The sequence below is a fragment of the Entelurus aequoreus genome, linkage group LG06, assembly GCF_033978785.1.
Source record: "Entelurus aequoreus isolate RoL-2023_Sb linkage group LG06, RoL_Eaeq_v1.1, whole genome shotgun sequence".
In the NCBI taxonomy this organism is placed as follows: domain Eukaryota; kingdom Metazoa; phylum Chordata; class Actinopteri; order Syngnathiformes; family Syngnathidae; genus Entelurus; species Entelurus aequoreus.
This window is the reverse complement of record NC_084736.1, coordinates 45,512,286-45,539,884: the sequence shown is the minus strand read 5'-3', so window position 1 is coordinate 45,539,884 and position 27,599 is coordinate 45,512,286. Positions and strand designations below refer to the sequence as shown.

Below are 27,599 nucleotides of genomic sequence, written 5' to 3'. Positions count from 1 at the left end.
GACACTTAATGAAGGACAAGAGGATTCACCAACCTTCTTTTCAATCCGCTATGGCACAAACGCACGCAGCTGCATGAAAATGCGTGAAATGCGTGAATGCTCTTGAAGCCTGTAAACCAGGAGTTCCCACACTTTTTTAGCAGGCGAGCTACTTTTCAAATGACCAAGTCGAGGTGATCTACCTCATCATCATATATACATATATATATATATACACACATATATACATACATACATACACACACATATATATTATATAAATATATATTATATAAATATTTTTCATAAATATATATATATATATATATATATATATATATATATATATATATATATATATATATATATATATATATATATAATTTATATTTATTTATGAAAAATATTTTTTTGTTAACATGTTAAAGGTGTTTAATATACTGTAAATACAAGCATATTTAATACATATAAATTACTTTCCTTCATGGAGACAAGAATATAGGTTGGTGTATTACCTAATTCTGATGACTTGCATTTACTGGAATCAGACAGGATTCACAGTAGTGCTGATAACGTTCACATTTTCGATGTTACATTGTGGAGGACAAAAAAAGTCCTCCTTTCTGTCCAATACCACATGAACGTGGCATCTTATTCGTCCAGCTTCAATATTTGTTTTTATACTCTTTACAAGAAATACATTGACGGCAAACTCCATAGCTTGCTAGGTTGTGTGTACTAATTTTCTGAGATTCTTATTTTGTTAGCGCAGGCAGGACGGAGCAGCACTTTTATTGTGAAGACAGGAAATCTGCGGTCGGTCTTTAGGCTTTTGACGGAAGGTATGGCACGAGAGTCTGTCCCACTTAAAAGTGTTTCTCCTCTTCCTGCCGTTTTTTTTTTAATTAATACTGAGTTTGCAGCAGCCAGCGTCATCTCACATGATCCTCGGGTGACCTCAAAGTAAAGATTGATGGTCGCAAATTTTTTGGTTTATTTTTTAATGTCTGGCTAAGGATTGACTGACACACCCTCTGCGATCGACAAGTAGCTCGTGATCGACGTAATGGGCACCCCTGCTGTAAACACACATGCAAATGGCGATTTATTTATGCTGGAAAATTTACCGGCTTAATTTTCATTTATCGTAAGTTAATAAACTTATCCAATATCTGCCCAGGGCTAGCATTACTTAGTTATCATTTGATTCATATAATTGAAGTATTTAAAATACTAGTCGCTTCAACTTGAATGTCACAAAATCACATAAAAAAAAAATAAAAAATTAGTTTTTTGTTTTTTACAAAAATGTGCAAGTTTAAATTTTTTTTAGGTACTGGCTTAGGCACTGTTTAAACACCGGCAATATTTCTAAAGTACTGATTTTATACTACTATCAGTTAAAATGTAAACTTACAGTGCAACTACTGCATGTGTGACTACTGACCTACATCGGAACCTCCTTGTCTCTCCGTCATCCACTGTCCGGATGTCCAGAAACGTTCAGGGTGACGAGTTGTCAGTCGTTTGTAGGCTTCTTCTACCGGCCATGTAACTCCTATGGACTTCACCCCCCCACCAATCACACACACAAATACATCTCTATTTGTAAAGGGCTATTTCCTGGATGATAGTTGAGTTATTGCATAGTTGAATATGAAAATAGCTCCATAGAGGATGTTTACATAATAAGTGTTTTATTCACCTGAATGACTTTGGCAGCTCCGTCAGTCATGGCCAGAGGACAAGTGTAGAGTCCAGAGGAGGGGGAGAAGAGGTACAACTTGCTCATCTGATAAACCCGACTGGAGTAAAAAGACACTTGGTTAATAATGGTTTAAAAAAGTGTTCATGTGAATAGTTCAGGCGCAAAAAACGATAAAGGCCATTGCAGCCTATATTGAGCTGTGAGTACCACAAAATAGTTCACACCATTCTCTACCACAGGGATATTTAACTAGATTGTTTTGGGGGCCAGATTTCCAGAAAACTAAGGACCCTTCATTATTTTTTTGACTTCAATAAAAATCACAACCAAAGCAATAAATTATGTTAAGGGGAGGGGGCTGACCCTCAAATATACGCAACCAAAACAAGAAATAAAATGGCTAAATAAAGTATTGACAAAAATGTTTGTCAGAGTTACAGGAGTGTTGTCTGTTTTTTAGGACCTTCTCCAAAAATGTGAGTCTCGCACAAGTTTTTTTGAACCCAACTCAGGGCCACCAGTGGAATAGCCCAAATGACGAAAAAGAGAGGGCCTAAAATGGAACCTTGAGGGACACCACCAGTATGCATCTGAAGTAAATAAACTACAGCAACACTTTAGTTGCATAAATCCCATTTTGAAAACAAATTGTAACCGCCAAAAAGGAGAGGACTTAAAGAGGTGCCTTGAGGAAGGCCTCAATTATGTAAATCACATATTTATACCGCAGTGTTCCATGTTTGCTGCCAATGTAATAGGAATGAAACAGGAAAACTCTTGGTTTTTATGTTGTTTTTTATAATTTGCTGCAAAAATGTTTGTCTCCTAGGTTTTGAGTTGAACCTGGGGGTCGGTATGGTGTCATTCTGGATTTGGCCCCCCAGCCATCAGTTGAATAGGAGGTGAAAGCAATTTTTTTTGCAAAAAAGCAACATATCTTTTACATTTCACTGTTGATTATTTCCGTTTTAGTTGAAAAAGCGACAAGCACCCTGCTCTCTTTCTGGCACAAAGACAAATCCATCAGAAACCAATCACTGCATCGAAATTTGATGACATCATCCAACATCAGCGCCCATGTTTGCTTGATTCGTGTCTGTTTTACCGTAATTGTAACTAAATTAAAGCATCGGTAATGAGTAACTATACCCTTGCCCACAACGTGCAAAAAAGAGACGCTGTCCTGATAAATATGAGTGGCCCATAAGCTAAAAAAGTGGACACAGTGTGGGAGGGAAATGCCGTCTATTGTATGTTTACATAATGTACAGGATACGTGTGTAGCCACTAATCTTTTGAATGACGACCTGAATCATGTGTTTACTCTGCAGTTGTTGTCTTGTGATGCAGCTGTCAATGTAATGATACTCATGATGCAGCGATCAATGTAAACCCCGCTGTCCAAGGATCACCTAAAAAAAGTGTTTGTTTGGATGAATTCATACAGTGATGGAATAAATATTCCTCTGAAAAAACTGAACTGTTTTCACTCATTTTAGGGCCAGGCTTGCACCATATAGAATGAGTCTGTTTTTGCAACAAAACATTGTTTAGACTTTTTGCTGAAAAATTTGTACAAAATGTTCTAAATTCCATTTTGAAATAAATTACCTCTACCATTGTCCCTGTCCCCAAGAAAGCACGGATCACAGGACTAAATGACTACAGGCCGGTCGCGCTGACGTCTGTGGTCATGAAGTCCTTTGAGCGCTTGGTCCTGCCCCACCTCAAGGACATCACCGCCCCCCTCCTGGACCCACTGCAGTTCGCCTACAGAGCCAACAGGTCTGTGGATGATGCAGTGAACCTGGCCCTCCACTTCATCCTGGAGCATCTGGACTCCCCAGGAACCTACGCTAGGATCCGGTTTGTGGACTTCAGCTCTGCCTTCAACACCATCCTCCCTGGACTGCTACGAGACAAGCTCTACCAGCTCAGCGTGCCCGACTCCTTCTGCAGTTGGATTAATGACTTCCTGACAGACCGAAGACAGCACGTAAGGTTGGGGAAGATTGTCTCGGACAGTCGAACCACAAACACTGGTACTCCTCAGGGCTGTGTACTCTCCCCCTGGCTCTTCTCCCTGTATACAAACTGCTGCACCTCCAGTCACCAATCCGTAAAACTGCTCAAGTTTGCGGATGACACCACCCTCATCGGGCTCATCTCGAATGGCGATGAGTCCGCCTACAGGAGAGAGGTGGACCGGCTGACGTCCTGGTGCAGCCTCAACAACCTGGAGCTGAACGCCTAGAAAACAGTGGAGATGATCATGGACTTCAGGAAAGTCACAGCCCCACCATCCCCCCCTCACCCTGATTGACTCTCCCACCCCCGTCACCATTGTGGACTCCTTCCGTTTCTTGGGCACCACCATCACCCAGGACCTCAAGTGGGAGCTGACCATCAGCTCCCTCATCAAGAAGGCCCAGCAGAGGATGTACTTCCTGCGGCAGCTGAGGAAACTTAAGGTGCCGACCGAGATGCTGGTGCAGTTTTACTTAGCCATCATAGAGTCCATCCTGACCTCCTCCATCACAGTGTGGTTCCCCGGCGCCACAGTCCAGGATAAGAATAGACTGCAACGCATCGTACGTGCTGCGGAGAAGGTGATTGGCTGCAAGCTCCCATCCCTCCAGGACTTGTTCTCCTCCAGGACCAGGAGGCGTGTGGGTCGGATCACAGCTGACTCTTCTCACCCTGGACACACACTATTCTCCAGAGGTGTGGACTCGAGTCACATGACTTGGACTCGAGTCAGACTCGAGTCATGAATTTGATGACTTTAGACTCGACTTGACAAAATGTAAAGAGACTTGCAACTCGACTTAGACTTTAACATCAATGACTTGTGACTTCACTTGGACTTGAGGCTTTTGACTTGACATGACTTGCTACTTTCCCCAAAACCCAAACCTTAAAAAGTTATTTGGGAGCGCTCCGTATCTTTCATTTTATACGTGTCTGTCTATCAGCGTGTGTGCTGCGTGTCAGCGTGTGTGCTCTCAGTACAACAGCCAATCAAATTAAATCTACGTTGTTTTCATCCCACAGCTCTCATCCAATCCAATTGCAGGACAACCACCGAACATGAGTTGTCAAACATTGCGGCAGTGAGAAACAATTATGCCAAAGTTGGTTTCGTTCGGGTATAAAAACTACGACTTGGTCAACAAAAAACGAATTGCCGTATGCAAATCACGCAGTTCGAATATTACAGACGGAGACGCAACAACTTCCAACTTCGTTCGACATTTGAAGTTGCACAAAGAAGGGTAAGTTTTGAATGTAAGATAACGTTTATTGGCTAAGTAACATGACTTTTATTTGCTGTGTCGTTAAATCAGTGAGGCTGTAAACTCACTGCTAACGTTATAACCATAGACATCTTATAAGGGTACGCAGCATTGAGCGCTACTGCCTACTGGCGCAGACGAGACGCGGAGCCGCCATCTTGGAGTGGTGATCCGCTCCACTCAGTGCAATTCATTTGGCAGGAGCAATGAACTGTCAGCAAATTTAATTCATCTTACCTCACTGAATACCACTCATTTTCACGCGTTTTTTTGTCATACGTGTAGCTATGATAACGGACACATGTTTTGGCGTTTTTATTATTCATAGTTTGCTTAACAGTAATATAATATTCTTATACGCTATAAATGACCAGACGTCCGAGATCAAAACTGGGAATATAATCCCAGAGAAGGGGGAAAAAAACGGTCAGCTATTTTTAAATTGAAGAAACAATATGATTAGATTATATATACATGCGTATATCCTACATAAACAATGTATGAATACATTAGATATCTATATATTTTAGGGACCTATAGACTGTAACTCTGTTGCTGCAGCAGCAGAGAGTTTATTCTGTCTTGACACTTTGTATTGATATTTTGTATTACATTCTTCCCTTAAATGATAATGTTTACAGTGATTGTTTTATATGTATTTTTTATGTATGTCGCTTTGGATAAAAGCGTCTGCCAAATACTTAAACATATATAAACACCTGAAAGTCTTTATATCAGCTAAAACCACCAATATGTTTCACTACATTCAGAATAAAACCAAATGCTGTCTTACCCAACAATGTTAGTATTTGAATATTGTTACTTGAAGACTTATTCCTAGTTACAATTATACTGTTAAGAAAGTATTGTCTTATACTTTGCCTAAAATGAGAATGCATCATAATCAGTGGCGGCTGGTGAATTTTGTTTTAGGTGGGGCTGAAAGTTTGTAAACCAAACCCCTGTAGGGGGTCATCCTCCCCCAGAAGATTTCTTTGTGATTCTCACATACAAATATTGAAGATCTTTGCTCCTTCTCAACTTTGTGGTAATGTTATTTTCATAAAATACAACCAATAGTATGTTAATGTTTGTTTTTGCAAATGTGTTTATTCTGTAAAGGAATGAGTTAAATGTTTAAAATTGTTTAAACTATTAAAATGACTGGTTAATAGTGCTATTATGAATTGCAATGTCAGCACCATTTGTTTTCCTGCAATTTCAAATGCACTTGTTTTAATAAATAAATACAGCATTTTAAAAGCATACACAATCTGTGTAAAAATATTAGTCTGTGGTTAAAAGGACTTGAAAGGACTCGAAACTCAAAATGCATGACTTGGGACTTGACTTGAGACTTTCTAGTCTTGACTTTGGACTTGACTCGGGACTTGCCTGTCTTGACTCGGGACTTGACTCGAGACTTGAGGGCAAAGACTTGAGACTTACTTGTGACTTGCAAAGCAATGACTTGGTCCCACCTCTGCTATTCTCCCCTCTCCCCTCAGGCAGGAGATTACGCTCCATCCAGACCCACACCTCCCGCCACCTGAACAGTTTTTTCCCCTCGGCCATCAGGCAAATGAACAAGAACTCCTAACAGCAGCTCCTTGAATTCATTGAATCCCTTGTAAGTCTATCTGATAGCTCAGTCACAGCTCTTTTTATACCAAATATGTGTTATATGTGTTTTATGTCGCACGTTTGCACCAAGAAAAATTCCTAGTTTGTGAACCCGTTCTCAAACAATGGCAATAAAACTATTCTGATTCTGATTCTGATTCTGAATTAGCATTTTTCAAAATGGAACTTTCATTTTGGTTGTAAGAAACATTTCAATTGCAGCCCACATCAGCAGGATGACATTAATTTAAAAAAACTAGGAAAGTGGATGTATCTGTTCTTGCGTCTGAACTCTTTATATGAGTTACAACACCAGGTAAAACAAAAAAAAAGGTCACTTCTGACCTCCACTCTCCAAACGATCTCTCATAGGCGATGGCGACCATTCCCTCAGACGCCGACAGCTCTTTCATGCGTTTCCATGCCGGAGAGGTCAAGATGTGGTCCACTCTGCGGCCCCAAGGGTCAAAATGCTCCAGGCGTGGCGGAGTGACCTCACACTCTCGGCCCCAACCGTCCACCTCAGTGGCCACGCGCTCGCCAAAGGCACGCAAGTCTGAGAAGACTGCCTGTGAACATACGAGCACAACAACAATTAATTATTTTGCATCACAATCATAGAAAATAGGTTTGTACAGCGGTACCTCAACTTAAGAGCTGTCTCTCAGCTAATTGTTATGCTTTTAGTTACAAGTAAAAATGTGAGTTACAAGCATCCCCGCCATTAGTTGGAGTAGCAAAAAAAAAACCATAAGATCTAAGCAAAACATCTCGTCTTACTCACAAGCATTACCTTATAGCTAGAGATGGACATCATTTTGTTTTCCAACCACCGGAAACAAGAAAGTCAGTGTGAAAAACAGTGCCGAGAAGAAGAAGTGGACGATATTCATTGAATTAAAGAAACAAATCATTGAAAACATGACAGTGTGTCGTCAACTTAGTGAAGCATTTTGAAGGTATCACTGCTAGTCTGCACCATACTGAAGCAGAATGAGTCTATCACCAGCTAAGAAAGTTAAAATAATATCTAAATGGCAGACATTTATCCATGAAAATATGGAAAATCTGCTAATATGTTAGACTAGATACATATACTTTAATAAAAAAAGTTTAATGTGACATTCTGTAATCTGTATTGAATTGTCTATATTAGGGGTGCCCAAAGTGGAGTACAGGGGCCAAGGCTGACTGGGGGGAAGCTGACTGAATTATTTTTATCCTTAAATGCTTTTAAAGGCCTACTGAAATGACATTTTTTTATTTAAACGGGGATAGCAGATCCATTCTATGTGTCATACTTGATCATTTCGCGATATTGCCATATTTTTGCTGAAAGGATTTAGAACAACGACGATAAAGTTCGCAACTTTTGGTCTCTGATAAAAAAAAGCCTTGCCCCTACCGGAAGTAGCGTGACGTAGTCAGTTGTTCGCCTCCTCATATTTTCCTATTGTTTACAATGCAGCTAGAGCGATTCGGACCGAGAAAGCGACGATTACCCCATTAATTTGAGCCAGGATGAAAGATTTGTGGATGAGGAACGTTAGAGTGACGGACTAGAATGCAGTGCAAGACATCTTTTTTCGCTCTGACCGTAACTTAGGTACAAGCTGGCTCATTGGATTCCACACTCCCTCCTTTTTCTATTGTGGATCACGGATTTGTATTTTAAACCACTTCGGATACTATATCCTCTTGAAAATGAGAGTCGAGAACGCGATATGGACATTCACAGTGACTTTTATCTCCACGACAATACATCGGTGAAGCACTTTAGCTACGAGCTAACGGGATAGCATCATGCTTAACTGCATATAGAAACAAAAGAAATAAACCCCTGACTGGAAGGATAGATAGAAAATCAACAATACTATTAAACCATGGACAGGTAACTACACGGTTAATGCTTTCCAGGCTGGCGAAGGTTAACAATGCTGTTGCTAACGACGCCATTGAAGCTAACTTAGCAACCGGACCTCACAGAGCTATGCTAAAAACATTAGCTCTCCACTTACGCCAGCCAGCCCTCATCTGCTCATCAACACCCGTGCTCACCTGCGTTCCAGCGATCGACGGTGCGACGAAGGACTTCACCCGATCACAGATGTGGTCGGCGGCCCGGAGACGGAGGAAATTAAGGTGAGTTCGGCGGCTAGCGCGTCTGTGATAGCGTCGTGCTTAACTGCATATATAAACTAAATGGGTTATACTTGTATAGCGCTTTTCTACCTTCAAGGTACTCAAAGCGCTTTGACAGTATTTCCACATTCACCCATTCACACACACATTCACACACTGATGGCGGGAGCTGCCATGCAAGGCGCTAACCAGCAGCCATCAGAGGCAAAGGGTGAAGTGTCTTGCCCAAGGACACAACGGACGTGACTAGGAAGGTAGAAGGTGGGGATTGAACCCCAGTAACCAGCAACACTCCGATTGCTGGCACAGCCACTCTATCAACTTCGCCACGCCGTCCCTAAACAAAATAAATAATTCCCTGACTGGAAGGATAGACAGAAGATCAACAATATTATTAAACCATGGACATGTAAATACACAGTTAATGCTTTCCAGCCTGGCGAAGGTTAACAATGCTGTTGCTAATGACGCCATTGAAGCTAACTTAGTAACGGGACCTCACAAAGCTATGATAAAAACATTAGCGCTCCACCTACGCCAGCCAGCCCTCATCTGCTCATCAACACCCGTGCTCACCTGCGTTCCAGCGATCCACGGAAGGATTAAGGACTTCACCACGATCATCCGTGCGGTCGGTGGCTAGCGTCGGCTAGCGCATCTGCTATCCGAGTCAAAGTCTTCCTGGTTGTGTTGCTGTAGTTCTAATACACCGATCCCACCTACAACTTTCTTCTTTGCAGTCTTCATTGTTCATTAAACAAATTGCAAAAGATGCACCAACACAGATGTCCAGAATACTGTGGAATTATGAGATGAAAACAGAGCTATTTTGTATTGTATTCAATGGGGTACCGATACTTCTGTTTCACTGGTTACGTCGCGCGCATACGTCATCATCCAAAGACCTTTTCAACCGGAAGTTTAGCTGGAAATTTAAAATTGCACTTTATAAGTTAACCCGGCCGTATTGGCATGTGTTGCAATGTTAAGATTTCATCATTGATATATAAACTATCAGACTGCGTGGTCGGTAGTAGTGGGTTTCAGTAGGCCTTTAAATCTAAACTGAGAGCATTTGAAGGAGCCTCAGTTATCTGTAACTGTTTTATTTGATGTCCATCCTGTCATTAGAATGTGTAATGTGAATGTAATTTTTATGTGTAACTTTGCTGCCTCTTGGCCAGGACTCCCTTGAAAAATTGTTTTTTAATCTCAATGTTACACAAAAAACAAAAAAAACTTAGCCTGTCTAGTTGTTTGGTTTGGCCCACCAAAGGGCGGCTTCGCAAATCTAATACATATTCGTACTGGCCTTCTTTTAAGCTCATGAGGGGTGTCCCAAAACAATATTGATATCGGATATCAGTCTGAGATCAATAAAACATTTTTTTTATCAGATTATATTGCCTTGCATCCAAACTTTCTAATTTTAGCCCTGATACAAGTAGCCCTGCAACACATTTACCTGTGAAAAGCTGGAAAGCCAGTTAACATCTAAATGTCCTTCAATAGGAACCCACAATTGGTCTCTTCTTGTATTTTAGTGAAGTAATTTAGAAATGGTAAACATGGTAGGCTGTGGAATACTAGAAACTTGCAGCTACACAACAGCTAAGTGCACAATAGCGCGCAAGCGAGACATTTGTGTCCTTAATTGAGTAATATTATAGTCTAAAACACCATAATTGTCAATATCAAACAAGTATCAAATAATTATATTTGCATTATACTAACATATTGAAGCCTTTAACACAGAAGCGTATTACAAAGTATCCAGTAACAAATGTGTCCGCACCATTCATCTTACTGCATCATGAGTTTAATAAATTATTGTGTTCTCTAGGTGCCACAAAAAAAAAAAAAAAAATACTTCACTTCAACCTAAAGACAGCATATGTCCATTCCAGACGGTTAATAATAAATAGATTAGTGCAGTGGTTCCCCAACTTTTTTCATAAAGTACCACATCAGAAAACACTTGGCTCTCCAAGTACCACCATAATGCCATTCATCCATCAATTTTCTACCGCTTGTTCCTGGGTCTACCCCGCCTTCCGCAGTGCAGCTGGGATAGGCTCCAACACCCCCGCAACCATACTGACCAACATAAGTAGTAATAGCGTAGTAGACCAAAGTCTTCATTAAAAACAAGGCAGAGGTTTTATTCAACGTGTCTATTTAATATTTTTGACCACTGTAATATTACACACAATCGACAAACAATGTCAACAATGATACTCCATATACAGTACGTATTTACAGACTTCTTTGGCTTACCACTAGATGGAGCTCACGTACCACAGTTTGAGAATCACTGGATTAGTGTTTTTTTTTCATAACTACTATTGTTGTGTTTGACTAATTTCGCTTGATCAAACGTTTTCTAAAATTCCACTCTACAAAATAGTAAATGTATGTATAATTCCTGCTGATATCATATCGAATCAATATAGGTATCGTATCGGAAGTAAAAAAGTTGACAACCCTAAGGCTCACACAATTATTGGTGGCATGTCTGCAGGGCTAACTAGTTGTCATCGATCATCGTTATTGGCCCTAATTATAGGAACTTTATTATTTATGTTTAGGCAGTTTGTGTTTCACTCTGTTTGGCCCCAAGCTCATTGGCATATTTTCACTTTGGCCCTTGAAGGCAAACATTTTGGACACACTTTCGATACTGTTGTAGTTTGCCCTTATCGTGCTCACCTCCTGAGGAAGGTGTCTCCTTAAGTACCCCCTGAGCAAGGCATCCTCCAAAAAAGGGTTCTTGAGGACAGGTCTGTCCTGAAAGAAAGGTCCGAGCCGGGCTGCAGAAAAGGGCAAGGATCCCTCTGTTTCCCCGAGCTGCTCTTCCTTAGACGGTCTTGTGCCCACTTCAGCTGCACCGCCGACGCATCTGATGTGGAGAGGATGTTGGGTGACACCGCACAACAGCCTCCAGCTACTGCAGCCTCCCAACAGGCAACGCAGTGCGGCTGACATGGCCACAGTCTGAACAAGGGAGACAAAAATAATAACTACTATATTCAGAACTTCATAATAGAATGTTAACAGTAGGGTAAGGAACTCGGGGGAGGGGCTCAGAAATTACTCAATTTTCATGTCTTGAGTCATTTTTTCAATTACAAAACCCAAAACCAGAGAAGTTGGCACGTTGTGTAATTCGTAAATAAAAACTAAATACAATGATGTGCAAAACCTTTTCAACTTATATTCAATTAAATAGACTGCAAAGACAAGATATTTAATGTTCGAACTGAGAAACTTTTTTTTTTTTTTGCAAATAATCATTAACTTGGAATTTAATGGCAGCAACACATTGCAAAAAAGTTGGCACAGTGGCATTTTAACACTGTGTTACATGGCCTTTCCTTTTAACAACTCTCGTTTGGGAACTGAGGAGACCAATTTTTGAAGCTTTTCAGGTGGAATTATTTCCCATTCTTGCTTGATGTACAGCTTAAGTGGTTCAACAGTCGGCGGTCTCAGTTGTGGCTTCATATTGAAGCCACACATTTTCAATGGGAGACGGGTCTGGACTACAGGCAGGCCAGTCTAGTACCCACACTCTTTTACTATGGATTGTCTTGCTGAAATAAGCAGGGGAGTCCATGATAACGTTGCTTGGATGGCAACATATGTTGCTCCAAAACATGTATGTACCTTTCAGCATTAATGGTGCCTTCACAGATGTGTAAGTTACCCATGCCTTGGGTACTAATACACCCCCATACCATCACAGATGCTGATTTTTTGTGTCAAGAACAATCCGGATGGTTGTTTTCCTCTTTGTTCCGGAGGACACGATGTCCACAGTTTCCAAAAACAATTACAAATGTAGACTCGTCCGACCACAGAACACTTTTCCAACTTGGCAGCGTTTCTGGGTGTTGTTGATAAATGGCTTTCGCTTTGCGTAGTAGAGTTTTAACTTGCACTTACAGATGTGGCGACAACCTGACAGTGGTTTTCTGAAGTGTTCCTGAGCCCATGTTGTGATATCCTTTACACACTGATGTCGCTTTTTGATGCAGTACCGCCTAAGGGATCATTGCTTACGTGCAGTGATTTCTCCAGATTCTCTGAACCTTTTGATGATATCACGGACCGTAGATGGTGAAATCCCTAAATTCCTTGCAATACCTCGTTGAGAAATGTTCTTAAACTGTTCGACAATTTGCTCTGCATTTGTTCACAAAGTGGTGACATTCACCCCATCCTTGTTTATGAATGACTGAGCATTTCATGGAAGCTGCTTTTATACCCAATCATGGAACCCACCTGTTCTCAATTAGCCTATTCACCTGTGGGATGTTCCAAATAAGTGTTTGATGAGCATTCCTCAACTTTCTCTGTCTTTTTTGCCAGCTTTTTTTAAACATGTTGGTATTTGGAGCTAAACAGATTCTTGACAGGGCTATTGCCCCCCTATCGCCCGTGTAGCGCCGTCCCGTGGAATGCGCTCCCAACAGGTATAAAAGAAAGGGCATCTCTATCCTCCTTCAAAACCGCAATAAAAGTTCACCTCCAGGCAGCTACAACCCTTAACTAACACCCTCCCCGGATTGCTAATAATCAAATGCTAATAATCAAATGCAAACAATCAAATGCAGATACTTTTTCTTATGCCTTCTGATCTCTCTCTCTCTCTCTCTCTCTCTCTCTCTCTCTCTCTCTCTCTCTCTCTCTCTCTCTCTCTCTCTCTCTCTCTCTCTCTCTCTCTATGTCCACTACTTGCTGTCCATATCCTAAATTACATTAACGACAAAATAGAGGAAAACACAAATAAGCCACGTGAGCTCTGGAAAATTCTCAACAACCAGCTTCCTGGTTGCAGCCAGAAACTTAAAACAAGACTCACCAACATCAGCATCAAGGAGGGTGACTCCCTCATTACAGACAAAATGGAGGTAGCTAGCAGACTTAACATCTTTTTCACCAGCATAGCCGCAACTCTTGTCAACAAGCTGTCCCACCACTCTGGTCGCGTTGGTGTAGAACACATTAAAGCCTTATACAGAAAGCTAGGAGTATCCAACGATGATTTTAAATTAGAAATGGTCACAGCTGATGAGGTGTTTAAAAAATTGAGCGCGCTCCACCCTAACAAGGCCACCGGCCTTGATAATATTCCCTCCAGATTCCTCAGGGACTCTGCCTCCATCATTGCCCCGATCATCACGCACATAATAAACCTATCAATTACACAAGGCCAAGTACCAAAAGATTTTAAGATAGCAAGAGTAACTCCCCTCTTTAAAAAAGGAAGCAAATTGGAACCTGGCAACTACTGACCTGTTTCTATTCTCAGTTCCATTTCGAAAGTAATGGAGAAAATAGTTTATGAACAGGTCGATAGTTACCTTGCCACTAATAAACTCATGTACAAATTCCAATCCGGCTTCAGAACTAACCACTCCACTGACACATGCCTTCTCTATCTGACCGACCACATCAAACATGAGGTGGACACGGGCAAATACTGCGGCATGGTCATGCTGGACCTTTAGAAGGCCTTTGACACCGTTAACCACGCTATACTGTTGGATAAGCTCAGAGCAATCAGATTTAACAAAACCTCATGGAGCTGGATGCAATCTTACTTGGAGGGGACGGAGCAGGTGGTAGAGGTGAACGGGACCGTGTCCCCCCCCCCCCCTCTCGGTGAGCTGTGGAGTCCCCCAAGGCATATTGGGACCTTTACTGTTTCTAATATACATAAACGACATGTCATCGGCATGCGACTGTGAATTGTTTTTGTTTGCGGATGACTCTGCCCTGCTGGTATCCGGCAAAGACAAGTCACAGGTGGAGAAAATCCTCAGTGCTGAGCTCTGTAGAACTTGCACCTGGCTCGCTGACAACAAGCTACCCATACACTTGGGTAAAACAGAATCCATCCTGTTTGGGTCCCACATCAACCTTAAGAAAGTCAATAACTTCACCATAAAAGTAGGTGACATTGTTATCACCAGGAAAGATGAGGTCACCTACCTAGGTTCCATTCTAGAGGCTAACCTTTCCTGTGATAAAATGGCAACCAAGGTAATCAAAAAGGTTAACCAACGAGCGAGATTTCTCTACAGAATTTCCTCTCTGGTCAACAAAAGCACCTTGAGGATTCTGGCGGGAACTCTCGTTCAACCCTTTTTCGATTACGCATGCACCTCCTGGTACCCCAGCACCTCCAAAACCCTGAAATCTAAACTCCAAACATCTCAGAACAAGCTAGTCAGGTTACTTCTAGACCTCCACCTCAGATCCCACCTCACTCCTACCCACTTCTCTAAAGTGGGCTGGCTCAAGATGTAGGACATAGTTAAACAACTTGCACTGAGCCTAGTCTATAAAATCCGCTACACCTCCCTGATACCGAAGTACGTGTCAAACTACTTCCTTAACGTAAATGACCGCCATAACCACAACACCAGGGGGAGCTCCACTAACCACGTTAAACCCAGATTCCGAACTAACAAAGGTCTTAACTCATTCTCTTTCTATGCCACATCAATGTGGAATGCGCTCCCAACAGGTATAAAAGAAAGGGCATCTCTATCCTCCTTCAAAACCGCAATAAAAGTTCACCTCCAGGCAGCTACAACCCTAAACTAACACCCTCCCCGGATTGCTAATAATCAAATGTAAACAATCAAATGCAGATACTTTTTCTTATGCCTTCTGATCTCTCTCTCTCTCTCTCTCTCTCTCTCTCTCTCTCTCCACTACTTGATGTCCATATCCTACCCCCCCCCCCCACACCCCTGATTGTAAATAATGTAAATAATTCAATGTGATTATCTTGTGTGATGACTGTATTATGATGATAGTATATATCTGTATCATGAATCAATTTAAGTGGACCCCGACTTAAACAAGTTGAAAAACTTATTCGGGTGTAGTGGTCAATTGTACGGAATATGTACTTCACTGTGCAACCTACTAATAAAAGTCTCAATCAATCAATCAAAAGGCAGTAGAATCATGTGATTTCCCCTGCCAATCAGCAAAGGAACAATAATGGTGGTTAAATTTAAATATTATGAAAGATAAGTTGTTTATCATACTGGTAAATAATTATGATTTCAATTATAAAACCGGTAAGAAACTAATTTAAAAGAACTAATTTCAATCTTAGAAAAAAAAGGGGGCTACTTTCACAGTTCAGAAACTCAGTTGATCTCAAAATTGGGTCCGATCGAGTTCGTTTGCTGTCATTCTCGGTGCAGCAACTGTAAATGGGAACAGCTCGGCGGAAAAGTGATATACTTCATTATAAGAGTGCTTATTATTGCCGTGTTTGTATTACAACTATACGTATAGCTTATTCTTTGTATAGTTAGCATAATTTCACGAACACTTGGCTAGCAGTTAGCATTGCAATAAAGAGGTTTATTTGTAAAGGACTACTATTCCTTACATTTAGTCAACTTACGTTCAACACTAAATTGTCAGTCACGTAAAAAGTGCAGTACAGTATTGTAAAAGGCCTACATACCTTTTAGACAGTGCGAAAGCAGGTTGTTTACGTTCGCCGAACCTTCACTTTCAAAATAAAACTACTTCCGCCATATGGCGGAAACAAAATACAACGGCTAAATCATTCAGTATTCCGGACAACAGGCGGGTTAGTACAGAGCTGATTGTTATGGGTCTCCAGTTATGGACATCCTTGAGGCTGTTTGGGTCTTTCACTTTGGGTAGGAGAGTGGTCCGACTAATTGGCTCTTAAAACAAACTAGGTGACAGTTGAATTAGTTTTATGAATCCAGTTTTTCAAGACGTACTGTAAAAATTGTATTAGAATTTTAGCTGTGTTGATTTTTGCATAAAAATACACATCGAGGGTAAACTCGTTTTGTTTAATTCAAGATTTGTCAAAAATACAGAATCCTTTCTTCTGATTCTTAAACATGGCTGAAGCATGCAATGTTTAATAAAACACTGTAACAGTTAATGAATAGTGCAACCTACTAATAAAAGTCTCAATCAACAGTAACATTCTTACTTACGCATTAAACAGATATTTTCTTTCAGAAAGAAGCACAGCACAGGAATTACTGGACATGTGTACTGATAAAACCCAGTAGGAACTTCTTAGTGTCATATATATATATACTCAGTTAGCTTGTCAGGCTGACCAGGATGAGGCATATTATATGCAACACTGAAGTGTATAAAAATAGTAGTTAGCCATGACAGAAAGGCAGCAGTACAGATATTGGGGCCAATCAACCCAAACTCTTCAAATGCTTGCTGTAGTTTCGTGTCAACTACATCTGTCAACTAGATGGACACCCTAAACCATAGTAAACCTACAAAAGTTAAAGTAAAATAGTGTCTGAAACAGATTACCATTAAACAATAGAAGCAGGTTTATTAAAAAGCTAAAACAAAATACACAGGCCAGAGGGTTGCTAACAATGATAAAATCAAAAACCAAAATAAACAAAACACTGTTGCAGAGTGTGCATGCTTACAGCTACGGTAAATGAAATTTTAAAAAAAATCTGTTTAACAGGAATAATGTTTAACAATGAAAATAACCAAGACTATTGACATGACGCTTAACAAGGAGTGCCTGGGGAGCTGTTAGTGTCATGGCTGCAATAAAAAAAAAGTCTTTATGTGGACGTTCTTTCAATGTAGGCTTCGCCTCAATCGCCTTTGGTAAGAAGGTCCTCGATGTACGCATCAAGCTCATCATCTGTGTTGATGTCGATATCCTGAGTGGGGGAATAGCAATGATTATTTTATGTAGATCACTTCGTTGATTTTTTTGGGGTATTTTTAAGACAAAGCAGTCAAACCTCTTGAACTTTCTGCAGGAGAGCTACAATGTTGGTTCGCAGTTTCTGTAGTTTCTCATCTGCCTCCTTGAGTTTTGTCTCCGCACTGTTGCTTTTCTCTTCCACAGCTTTAGCCTTCGCGTCCGCTCTGCTCTGATACGAGTTGCACAATGACTGCAGACCTGTTTCATACTGGTGGAAGTACTCTTTCTAAAGTAGACAAGAGAATCCAACGTATGTATTAGCGCAGGAAAATACAATGTAAGTGTTTAAAGACATTTTTATTCAATACTGCTAATCTAAAATCAGTGAATCACACTACATGAAAATAATTAGCAACCAGCAATACAGTCGTCCATTGCGTGTCAAATGTATCAGTTTTACAAAATGTATTTAAAAAAAAAATTAAAAAAAATCATATCAGTTACATGCTGTTTTGTGTTTGACAAGAGCCTATTATTAATAAATAAATATTCATATTTAAGCATATTTTACACATTTTTAGTCTGAATTAAGCATTTCCAAGCATTAAAATGGTTTAATGACCTTGAAATAAAGTACTGTACTATAATGCACAGCCGATCATCATCATTGAACAAGTTGCAGTATTTTCACAGGTTAGTGGTTGTGTTTACAAACTGTGTGAGAGTCTATTACTGTACATTAGGCATGGGTGATATGGTCTAAAATTCATATGGTTGTATACTATATTGCAGCGTCCTCCAGATTCATACTTTGCACTTTACTTGTTCTCATATGAATGTTATAGAAGTATGAGGCTTTCCAAAGAATAGTTGCATTGCCCTATTTAATTTGTTTATTGTTGATGTAGGAGAGCATGTTATTTTAGTTGACTATTGGGCAACATTTTTGTAATGACCATTTGAAAGAATAATGTTGAAATGATGGCACCTGATACCTTACATTTTAGTATTTGTCTTCTTTGGCACAAAGTAAAGTGTTTTTTTGTGAAGTGCGTCCATAGCAACAGTAAAAAAACAAAAAACATTTTCATTCATTACACAACATGGGCTGCAAAATATCAGTTGATATCGGTATCAGAAATAAAATGTTAAACAGTTTTGGCAAATCAAATAACAAGAAAGCCTGTATTAAGGCTCTCTAATTAATGTGTATATTAGGGATGTATTGATAAACGGTATTATTGATAAACTACAGTAAAACTCCCGACGGTTATTATTAGTTTTAAATTAAAATGATCGCAAAATCGTGATTGATAACCGTACTTTGATTAACTCACAGTCAAGTAATAATGCTCATTTAATGGAGAAGCAAGCTAGTGCGAACAACATGCCCCAATCTAAACTTATATAAACACATTACTGCCTGAGGAACTAAAATATCCAATTGGGCACATTGGACATCCTGTACAGGCTTTGCTCTCTTAGAACAGAGTAATATATCTATATTCAAACGAATATGACATAGGTATCTACAACAGGAAGTGAACCCGTGTGCCGTCACATAAACCGGGCGTGCAAGACTTGTTTTGCCTTTATCATTACAAATCACTAAAACCTTTACAAATTAAAACAGATGAATAAATATATATTTAAACACTCAAATAAAAATATTATAAGAAATAGAACAATATCTATTGTTTATTCTGACAAGAAAGTATATTTAGTGTCTATTTAATTTTTTTACATTTTAGTTTGTGTCTTGTACATTTTTAAGCACTTCCAAAACTGTGATAATAACCATGATATGACATTTTCATATTGTTACATCCCTACTGTATATAAATAATGTATATGTCTCTCACCAGAGGAAAGGCTACCAAATCCTCTGCAGTCATGCCGTTAACATCATCCTTTGAAATCCGAAAAGCAGGAGGGAAGAAGTAGCGCAACATCGTCCTGAAAGAAGAGCAACACGCTCGTTATCAAAGATTAGGTCCAAATGTGAGCACGTTTAAAGTTTAGGAATAACAGCAAACTAAAACACTGGGAGGAAACTTGTCTTTTATCCTCTCACCTCAACATAGTGACCAGGCTCTCAGTCACCTCTCGACTGGTTCCAGGTTGTGTTGTATCTGGCTCCATGGCTGCAGATGCTTTCTCACCCTGTTGGGTGTCAGGCATCTGAGAGATGGGGGATGCCGGACGCATCAGTCGGACCTCGTCACTGTCCTTAAACACCCTTCACAAATGCACACACAATTAGTTTTCTGGAATACTAACACCGTCCAGTAAATACGGAAAATGGACAAAAACGTTCTCACCATCTATCTTTAGGGGTGGCTCGAGGGACATAGTCAAACTTGACTTTCCAGCGAATGCGCTGTTTGTTGGTCTCCACAGCCATGACTTTTCCGGTAAACCACTGCTTGTTGACACGGACTTCAACTAGCAGCCCCTTATCTTAAATTTAAAAAAATAAAATGTAAAAAAGGACAATTCTTTTTGACCCAGGCCTTTGCATTAAAGGATGGTTCAGGTCAGCTGGTACCTTTCTGAGCATTCTTAATGTCGCTCTCTGGCTCCTGCTGCTGTGCCTTCTCGGGTGCCTGCACAGATAAACATGTTATTACCAGCACCACAGTAAGACACTGACAGACAGTAAGTAAAGTGAGTTCTGTTAGTGGAAGCGAGTGAGGTAGAAGGGATGGAACGATATCACCCTAGGACCCTAAAGCGCACCATATTATAAAGCGCACAGCCCATTAATTGTCTATTTTTGATCTGTTTTCATATATAAGGCGCACCGGATTATAGGGCGCATTAAAGGAATCATATTTTTTTCTTTTCTTCGAAAATTGAAAACACTTCCTTGTGGTCTACATAACATGTAATGGTGGTTCTTTTGTCAAAATGTTGAATGGATTATGTTTTACAGATCATCTTCAAGCCGCTGTCTGACAGTCGTTTCCGGATGCGTTGTTTAGTGGGCGGTCTTATTTTTTTGGCTCACCTTCGGCAGCGTCTTCTCCCCGTCATCTTTGTTGTACCGGTGTAGCGTGCAAGGACGGGAGTGGAAGAAGTGTCAAAAATTGAGCTAACTGTTTTAATGACATTCAGACTTTACTTTAATCAATAACGGAGCAGCATCTCCTCATCCGCAAACAACAACACCGTGTCCCGTGAAAAACCGTCTGACCGGAACTCTCTAATAACTAAAGTTCCTTGGGTGAATAATGTAAACTCACTACATCGGTATAATTTAGTGCTTTCATGGCGAGTTTACTGACAGATATAAGTAAGAACTTTACACTACTTTATATTAGAAATGGCAACAGCGGAGGATGAATGTCCCATAACAAAAAGATAGAAAAAATGAAGAAGCTTATCGACAACGGTGTCGACACGGACTACAAAGGTGGATGCGCGCAATTTTTCAGGATTCATGCAGATCACAAATACAGATCAGCAGGTACCAGAAGGTAAAAAAAGTTGCTTTTGCATAATATTGCGCAACAAAACGACAGATATGTCTTACCTTATACACACACCATAATAATACTCGTATGTTAAAGCACATCAAGCGGTGCGGCTTCATAGCTTACCAAAGTCGTACTAAAACATTTTGTAACATATAAAATGTTGTTGTTTTTTACTTGAGTCATATTGACATCATAATGCAGTCTATACGTATCTCTTATGTTTGACTTCCGTCTACTGGACGCACTTATCATTACACCATGTACCAAATAAAATTGCTTCGAGGTCGGTAAGCAAAACCAGAATTATTCCATAAATTAGGCGCACCAAGCTACAAGGCGCACTGTCGAGTTTTGAGGGAAAAAAAAGAAGGATTTTAAGTGCGTCTTTTAGTCCGGAAAATACAGTAAATATTTTTTAAATAACTTAAATAAATAAGACACACTGAACTCTGAAAATGTTTACCTTTTGGCAACTCTATCCTGTAGCCATGCCCCCTCGGGTAATATACTTACGGCGTTGTGACCTCTGTTTACTACAGTCATATCAAAAATATACCTTCTCGCTTAATGTCGTAGCTCGGACAGCGAACGAAGGCGACAACAAGTAAGCTAGCTAGCTCATGCTAACTAGCAAGCTTGTTTCGCCATCCCTGTCCTGCAACTCAGAGCGGCGTGTTGGCAAGAGGAACAGCGAGGACCTGCGGATGAGGCGAGCAATCGACAAATTTTGTTTGGCTCTTATTTTTGTTATGTTGTAGTGGGTATTATTTACACAATTAGCCCACAGATGTATAGATACTGCTGGATTGCTGATTAGAAAAAGTCTGAATGTCATTAAAACCATTAGCTCCATCTTTTGACTCCCGTCCTTACACGTTGCAATATTTAACAAAAGTCCTTACATGTGGCAATATTTAGTCGATAAGCCTCTTTTATTTCTCTATCTTCTTGTTATTGGGCATTCATCCTTTGCTGTTGCCATTTCGAATATAAAGTAGCAAAAAGTTCTAACTTATACATCACTATGGAACTGCTAAAAACTACTGGTGTAGTGGGTTTACATAATTCACCAACGGAACTTTAGGTATTAGAGAGTTCCGGTTTGGATGGTTTTTCACGGGACACATTTCTGGCGTTGTTATTGCAGTAGTGAGCCACGCATGAGAAGATGCTGCTCCGTTATTGATTTAAGTGAAGTCTGAATGTCATTAAAACAGTTAGCTCAATCCTTTGACACTTCTCCGACTCCCGTCCTTGCATGCTACACAGGTACAACGAAGATGACGAGGAGAAGACGCTGTCGAAGTGGAGCCACGTAAATGAGACCGCCCACAAAATGGCGCATTCCTGAAGCGAAGGTCAGAAAGTGACTTGAAGATGTTCTGTAAAACATAATCTATGCAACATTTTGACCAAAGAACCACCATTACATGTTATGTACGTAGACCACAAGGAAGTGTTTTAAATTTAGAAAAAATGCGCCTTATTACGGCACCTTTGTTTATGAGATCAGACCTGAATAGACCCGCTTATCGGCAGTGCGCCTAATAATCAGGTTCGCCCTATTGTCCGAAAAATATGGTAAGTAAGAAAAAGTACAGAGAAAACGCTCCATGTTAGGTTGTCTTGATCGTTAGAACTTGGAAAGAGTGATGCAAGCCATCTGGAGAGGAAGAAAGCACATTGAGGGAGGGGTAGTGCTACCTCAGGTTCAACAATAGGGGTCTGCCGCATAGGAGCAGCAATCGCTTTCTTTCCAGACTGGGACTGTTTGTTAACCTGTGTGGCCAACAGCAGAGGGGCTTCGATTGAGACTTAACCAGTAAATAAACTAGTCCAAAAGTGCTCTCTATACAAACTCTCTCCATGGGAATCAATAATGCAGGGATGCTGAGGGAGTTTAAGCAACAAGCAGCACACAGCCTCATTTAAAAAGTGTGGAATAATTAATGCAGATAAATGTCAACATGTTAAACTTTTACCTCGTCTATCTTGCCACGTTTGGCAATTGGGGCCTTATCCACCACTTTCCCCCTGTTATCAGCTGCAGCCGCCATCTTTGACCTCTTTGTCTGGGGTTCATCCTCTTCACTCTCCTCTGTTTCGTCTTCATTCTCCTCTTCTTCCTCCTCTTCATCTTCCTCCTCACTGTCTTCCTGCTCAATTACTCTCTTGCGTTGTCCAGCTGCTGGTGGTTTTACCGATGGTTTAGCAAGAGACTAAATAGGAAACAGATGTTAGGGTACATTTCTAGTGTTACAATGCAGCTATGATGTGTATCTTACCCGCGAACTGCGGCTAGGTGGGGGTGTTTTGGCAGGCAATTTGGCAGTGGGCTTTGCTGCAGGGGACTTTGCAGCCGCTTTGGACTTGGGTAAAGCAACCTTAGGTGGTGCAGGGGGAGGAGCAGGCGTCCGCGTGGGTCGCTGAGAGGGGGCGCGAGGTGGTGGAGTATTCTGTGCTGTCTTGAGGTGAGCTGGCAGAGGCGGAGATCGGGGGCGTGTTACAGCCCTCACTGAAGATCGACTTGCCTTAGGTTACAATAGGGGCAAACCACAACCAAATAACTAAAAATGCATCGTTATAGACACCCACAATGTATCCCAAGGACATCCTCCATTGTGTTATACCAGTACAGGTTTCAAATATTAGCCCTTGTGCAATCCTAGGGCCCAAAACAGGCATTACATGTGTTTGTTATTTTATTGTATTACTGACATTTTCCCAGGGAGGTTTTTTTCTACAAGTTTCTTTTAAATATTGCATTGAGTTTTTGATTACAACGTTGTGCCCTTTGAGACACTTGTGATTTAGGGCTATATAAATAAACATTGATTGATTGATTGTTACAATTGGATATAGACATAAAGTAAACACATTTTCACTTAAAACCACTTTCGGCCCCATTGCCTACCGTTATATAACGGCGATTATTGAACAGACTGTAATCCTGGTAAATTACTCGACGGTTTCTGTGAAAACCAAATGAGTCTCAATCTTGCAGATTAAAAAAACAAATATAATTTTGGTATAACTGTGCCCCTTAACCATCAGATGGTGTCATTGTAGCTCAGTATGCACTGTAAAAATAATATTTTTTGTCTAATGTATCAAAATGAATGTTGTCATGAATTGACCTATTAAATGCTGTTATTACCCAACCTCAAATATTCCACTCTGTAATGTACTTTAGAAGTATTGCATATTTTGCATCTTCCTACTATATAGGCCATAAAACACAACAAAAAAAATCCAAAATAGTTCAAGGGTTGAAAGTAAAAAAACGAAACAAAACCAATAACTTATTGCTGACTTACATATTAGCAGGACCCTTTGGATTCTGAGATAAAGTATGTATAGTTAACCTTCAGTTTACACAAGGGTTTAAGGGGAACTGCACTTTTCACAATCATTATTTAAAGACATGATGACGGCTGTAGTTAAAAAAAAAAGCATTCTAACTCGTAAATAAACGTAAATTAAAGTCCACTTACAATGGAGGTGATGGGAAGTCTTTTTTTATTCCGCCCATAAAACCCAATTATTAACCATCCAAAAAACGCCAACAATACTCGATTTACATTTTCTGACTTGAATATTAACCAAGTATTAGTAATATTGTTATTATAAGCGCTAACTCAAACAAACTATTTTTAGCGGCGCCGTGGTCCCAAGCTTGTGTGCCTATATTGACATCGAGTGGTAAGCTGCTTCTTGCTTGTGGAAATTTATTGTAGATCATAAATAATAATTCTCACCTGAATAGTAGAAGGGTGAGGAGGTATTCCAACATGTTGGTACACTTCGACAGCCAATTAGGACCCATAAATGACGAGAACGACACGAATAGACGCTTGGTTCCACCCCTCTTTTTCTTTGCGAGGAATATGAGTCATTCTTCCGATAAAAGTGGACTATAACAAGATTCTATCAATCGGCATCCTAATGACAGCAGACCTTGTACAGTAAGTGATGTTTTATTATGTTTGTTGACTCATGAAATCTACAGTGAGCAATAATCAGTGGCAAAGAAAAAAAAGAAGCTGAAGTCGTAATGCGTTTTTAAAAATGTATGTGCCGCCGCGTATGCTTAAAATGAGCAGAATACATAAATATTAAATGTTACTATAAACTTGCCCGTGACCAAATCTGCTCGGTCAAAAGTATACATACAGCAACATACATTATCAATTTTGGTGAAGTAGAAAAGTTACAATCAAATCAAATTAGCTTCATGGCATGGCCTCTTAACTTCATGTGAGTGATTATGATTGACGACACCTGTTGATTTCTCTGAGCCCATTTAAATAGGGCTCATGTGATGCAGTCATTATACTCGGTTACAAAGGCGACAATGGGAAAGTCAAATGAACTCAGCACAGATCCGAAAAATCCAATCACTGACTTGAAAAAGTCAAGTACCGGTAAGTCATTTGGAGCCATTTCAGAGCAACTTAAGGTCCCAAGAGCAACTGTGCAGACAATTGTTCGTAAGTATAAAGTGCATCGCACAGTTTTGTCACTGCCACTATTAGAAAGAAAATGCAAACTCATTATCACCTGCTGCTGAGAGACAATTGGTCAGGATGATCAAGAGTCAACCGAGAACCACCAAAAAGCAGGTCTTGAATGAATTGGAAGCTGCTGTAACACAGGTGTCAGTGCCCACTGTCAAGCGTGTTTTGCATTGCCATGGACTGAGAGGCTACCATGCAATAAGGAAGCCCTTGCTCCAGAAGCGACACCTTAAGGGTCGTTTAAAGTTTGCTGCTAATCACATGGACAAAGATAATACCTTCTGGAGGAAAGTTCTGTGGTCAGATGAAACACAAATTGAGCTGTTTGGCCACAATACCCTGCAATATGTTTGGAGGAGAAAAGGTGAGGCCTTTAATACCAGGAACACCAATTCCTACCATCAAACATGGTGGTGGGTAGCATTATGCTCTGATTTTGCTGCCAATGGAACTGGTGCTTTACAGAGAGTAAATGGGACAATGAAAAAGGAGGGGCACCTCCAAATTCTTCAGGACAACCTAAAATCATCAGCCCGGAGGTTGGGTCTTTGGCGCAGTTGGATGTTCCAACGGGACAATGACCCCAAACACACGTCAAAAGTGGTAAACGAATGGCTAAATCAGGCTAGAATTAAGGTTTTAGAATAGCCTTCCCAAAGTCCTGACTTAAACCCCATTGAGAAGATGTGGGCAATGCTGAAGAAACAAGTCCATGTCAGAATACCAACAAATTTAGCTGAACTGCACCAATTGTGTCAAGAGGAGTGGTCAAAAATTCAACCAGAAGCTTGCCAGAAGCTTGTGGATGGCTACCAAAAGCGCCTTATTGCAATGAAACTTTCCAAGGGACATGTAACCAAATATTAACATTGCTGTATGTATACTTTTGACCCAGCAGATTTGGTCACATTTTCAGTAGACACATAATAAATTCATAAAAGAACCAAAGTTCATGAATGTTTTTTGTGACAAAAAAGTATGTGCTCCAATCACTCTATCACAAAAAATATAAGAGTTGTAGAAATTATTGGAAACTTAAGAAAGCCATGACATTGTTCTTTACAATTGTATGTAAACTTTTGACCACGACTGTGTGTGTGTGTGTGTGTATATTTATATATATATAAACATATATATATATGCATATATATATACATATATAAACATATATACATACTGTATATATATATGTAAACATATATATACATACATACATACATATATATATATACATACATATACATACTGTATATACATACATACATATATATATATATACATACATATATATATATATATACATACATATATACATACATATATATACATACATATATATATATATATACATATACATACTGTATATACATACATACATATATATATATATATACATACATATATATATATATATACATACATATATACATACATATATATACATACATATATATATATATATATACATACATATATACATACATATATATACATACATATATATATATACATACATATATATATACATACATATATATATATACATACATACATGTATATATATTAGGGCTGCAACAACTAATCGATTAAATTGATAAAAATCGATAAAAATAGCTGGCGATTAATTTAGTCATCGATTCGTTGGATCTATGCTATGCGCATGCGCAGGGCTACTTTTTTTAATATATATATGTAAACCGTTATTTATAAACTGCAACATTTACAAACAGCTGAGAAAAAAATAATCAAAATAAATATGGTGCCAGTATGCTGGGTTTTTTTCAATAAAATACTGGAAAGGATAGAAATGTAGTTTGTCTCTTTTATCCGATTATTAAACGATTAATCAAAGTAATAATCGACTATCAAATAAGTTGTTAGTTGCAGCCCTAATATATATATATATATACACATACATATTTATATATATAGACATATATATATATATAGACATATATATATATATATATATATATATATATATATATATATATATATATATATATATACTCATACATATATATATATATACACATACATATATACATACATATTAATACGCATATATATATACACATTTCCACATATACAGTTGTGCTCATAAGTTTACATACCCTGGGAGAATTTATGATTTCTTGGCCA

General features: G+C 39.5%; 2 protein-coding genes across 4 annotated transcripts in view; both read right to left on the bottom strand.

Annotated features, from left to right (window-relative positions):
- The window catches only part of LOC133651567 (acyl-CoA dehydrogenase family member 11-like), a 30,965-nt gene extending 14,612 nt beyond the window's left edge, over window positions 1-16,353 (bottom strand). For both annotated transcript variants that reach the window (XM_062049543.1, XM_062049544.1), the window contains exons 1-5: window positions 16,247-16,353; window positions 11,458-11,742; window positions 6,952-7,175; window positions 1,685-1,784; window positions 1,427-1,544 (exon numbers count right to left, since the gene is read on the bottom strand). In XM_062049543.1, coding sequence (XP_061905527.1) covers window positions 1,427-1,544; window positions 1,685-1,784; window positions 6,952-7,175; window positions 11,458-11,733 — 718 coding nt within the window. In that variant the 5' untranslated portion in view covers window positions 11,734-11,742; window positions 16,247-16,353. The remainder of the gene's footprint in view (window positions 1-1,426; window positions 1,545-1,684; window positions 1,785-6,951; window positions 7,176-11,457; window positions 11,743-16,246) is intronic.
- Window positions 16,354-17,099: 746 nt separating this feature from the next.
- morc2 (MORC family CW-type zinc finger 2) overlaps window positions 17,100-27,599 on the bottom strand; it is a 33,272-nt gene continuing 22,772 nt past the window's right edge. The window contains exons 20-28 of one of the 2 annotated variants that reach the window (XM_062050789.1): window positions 23,226-23,471; window positions 22,923-23,159; window positions 22,645-22,719; window positions 20,010-20,067; window positions 19,783-19,921; window positions 19,536-19,700; window positions 19,324-19,417; window positions 17,559-17,747; window positions 17,100-17,474 (exon numbers count right to left, since the gene is read on the bottom strand). In XM_062050789.1, coding sequence (XP_061906773.1) covers window positions 17,406-17,474; window positions 17,559-17,747; window positions 19,324-19,417; window positions 19,536-19,700; window positions 19,783-19,921; window positions 20,010-20,067; window positions 22,645-22,719; window positions 22,923-23,159; window positions 23,226-23,471 — 1,272 coding nt within the window. In that variant the 3' untranslated portion in view covers window positions 17,100-17,405. The remainder of the gene's footprint in view (window positions 17,475-17,558; window positions 17,748-19,323; window positions 19,418-19,535; window positions 19,701-19,782; window positions 19,922-20,009; window positions 20,068-22,644; window positions 22,720-22,922; window positions 23,160-23,225; window positions 23,472-27,599) is intronic. The other variant, XM_062050790.1, reaches the window with a different exon arrangement.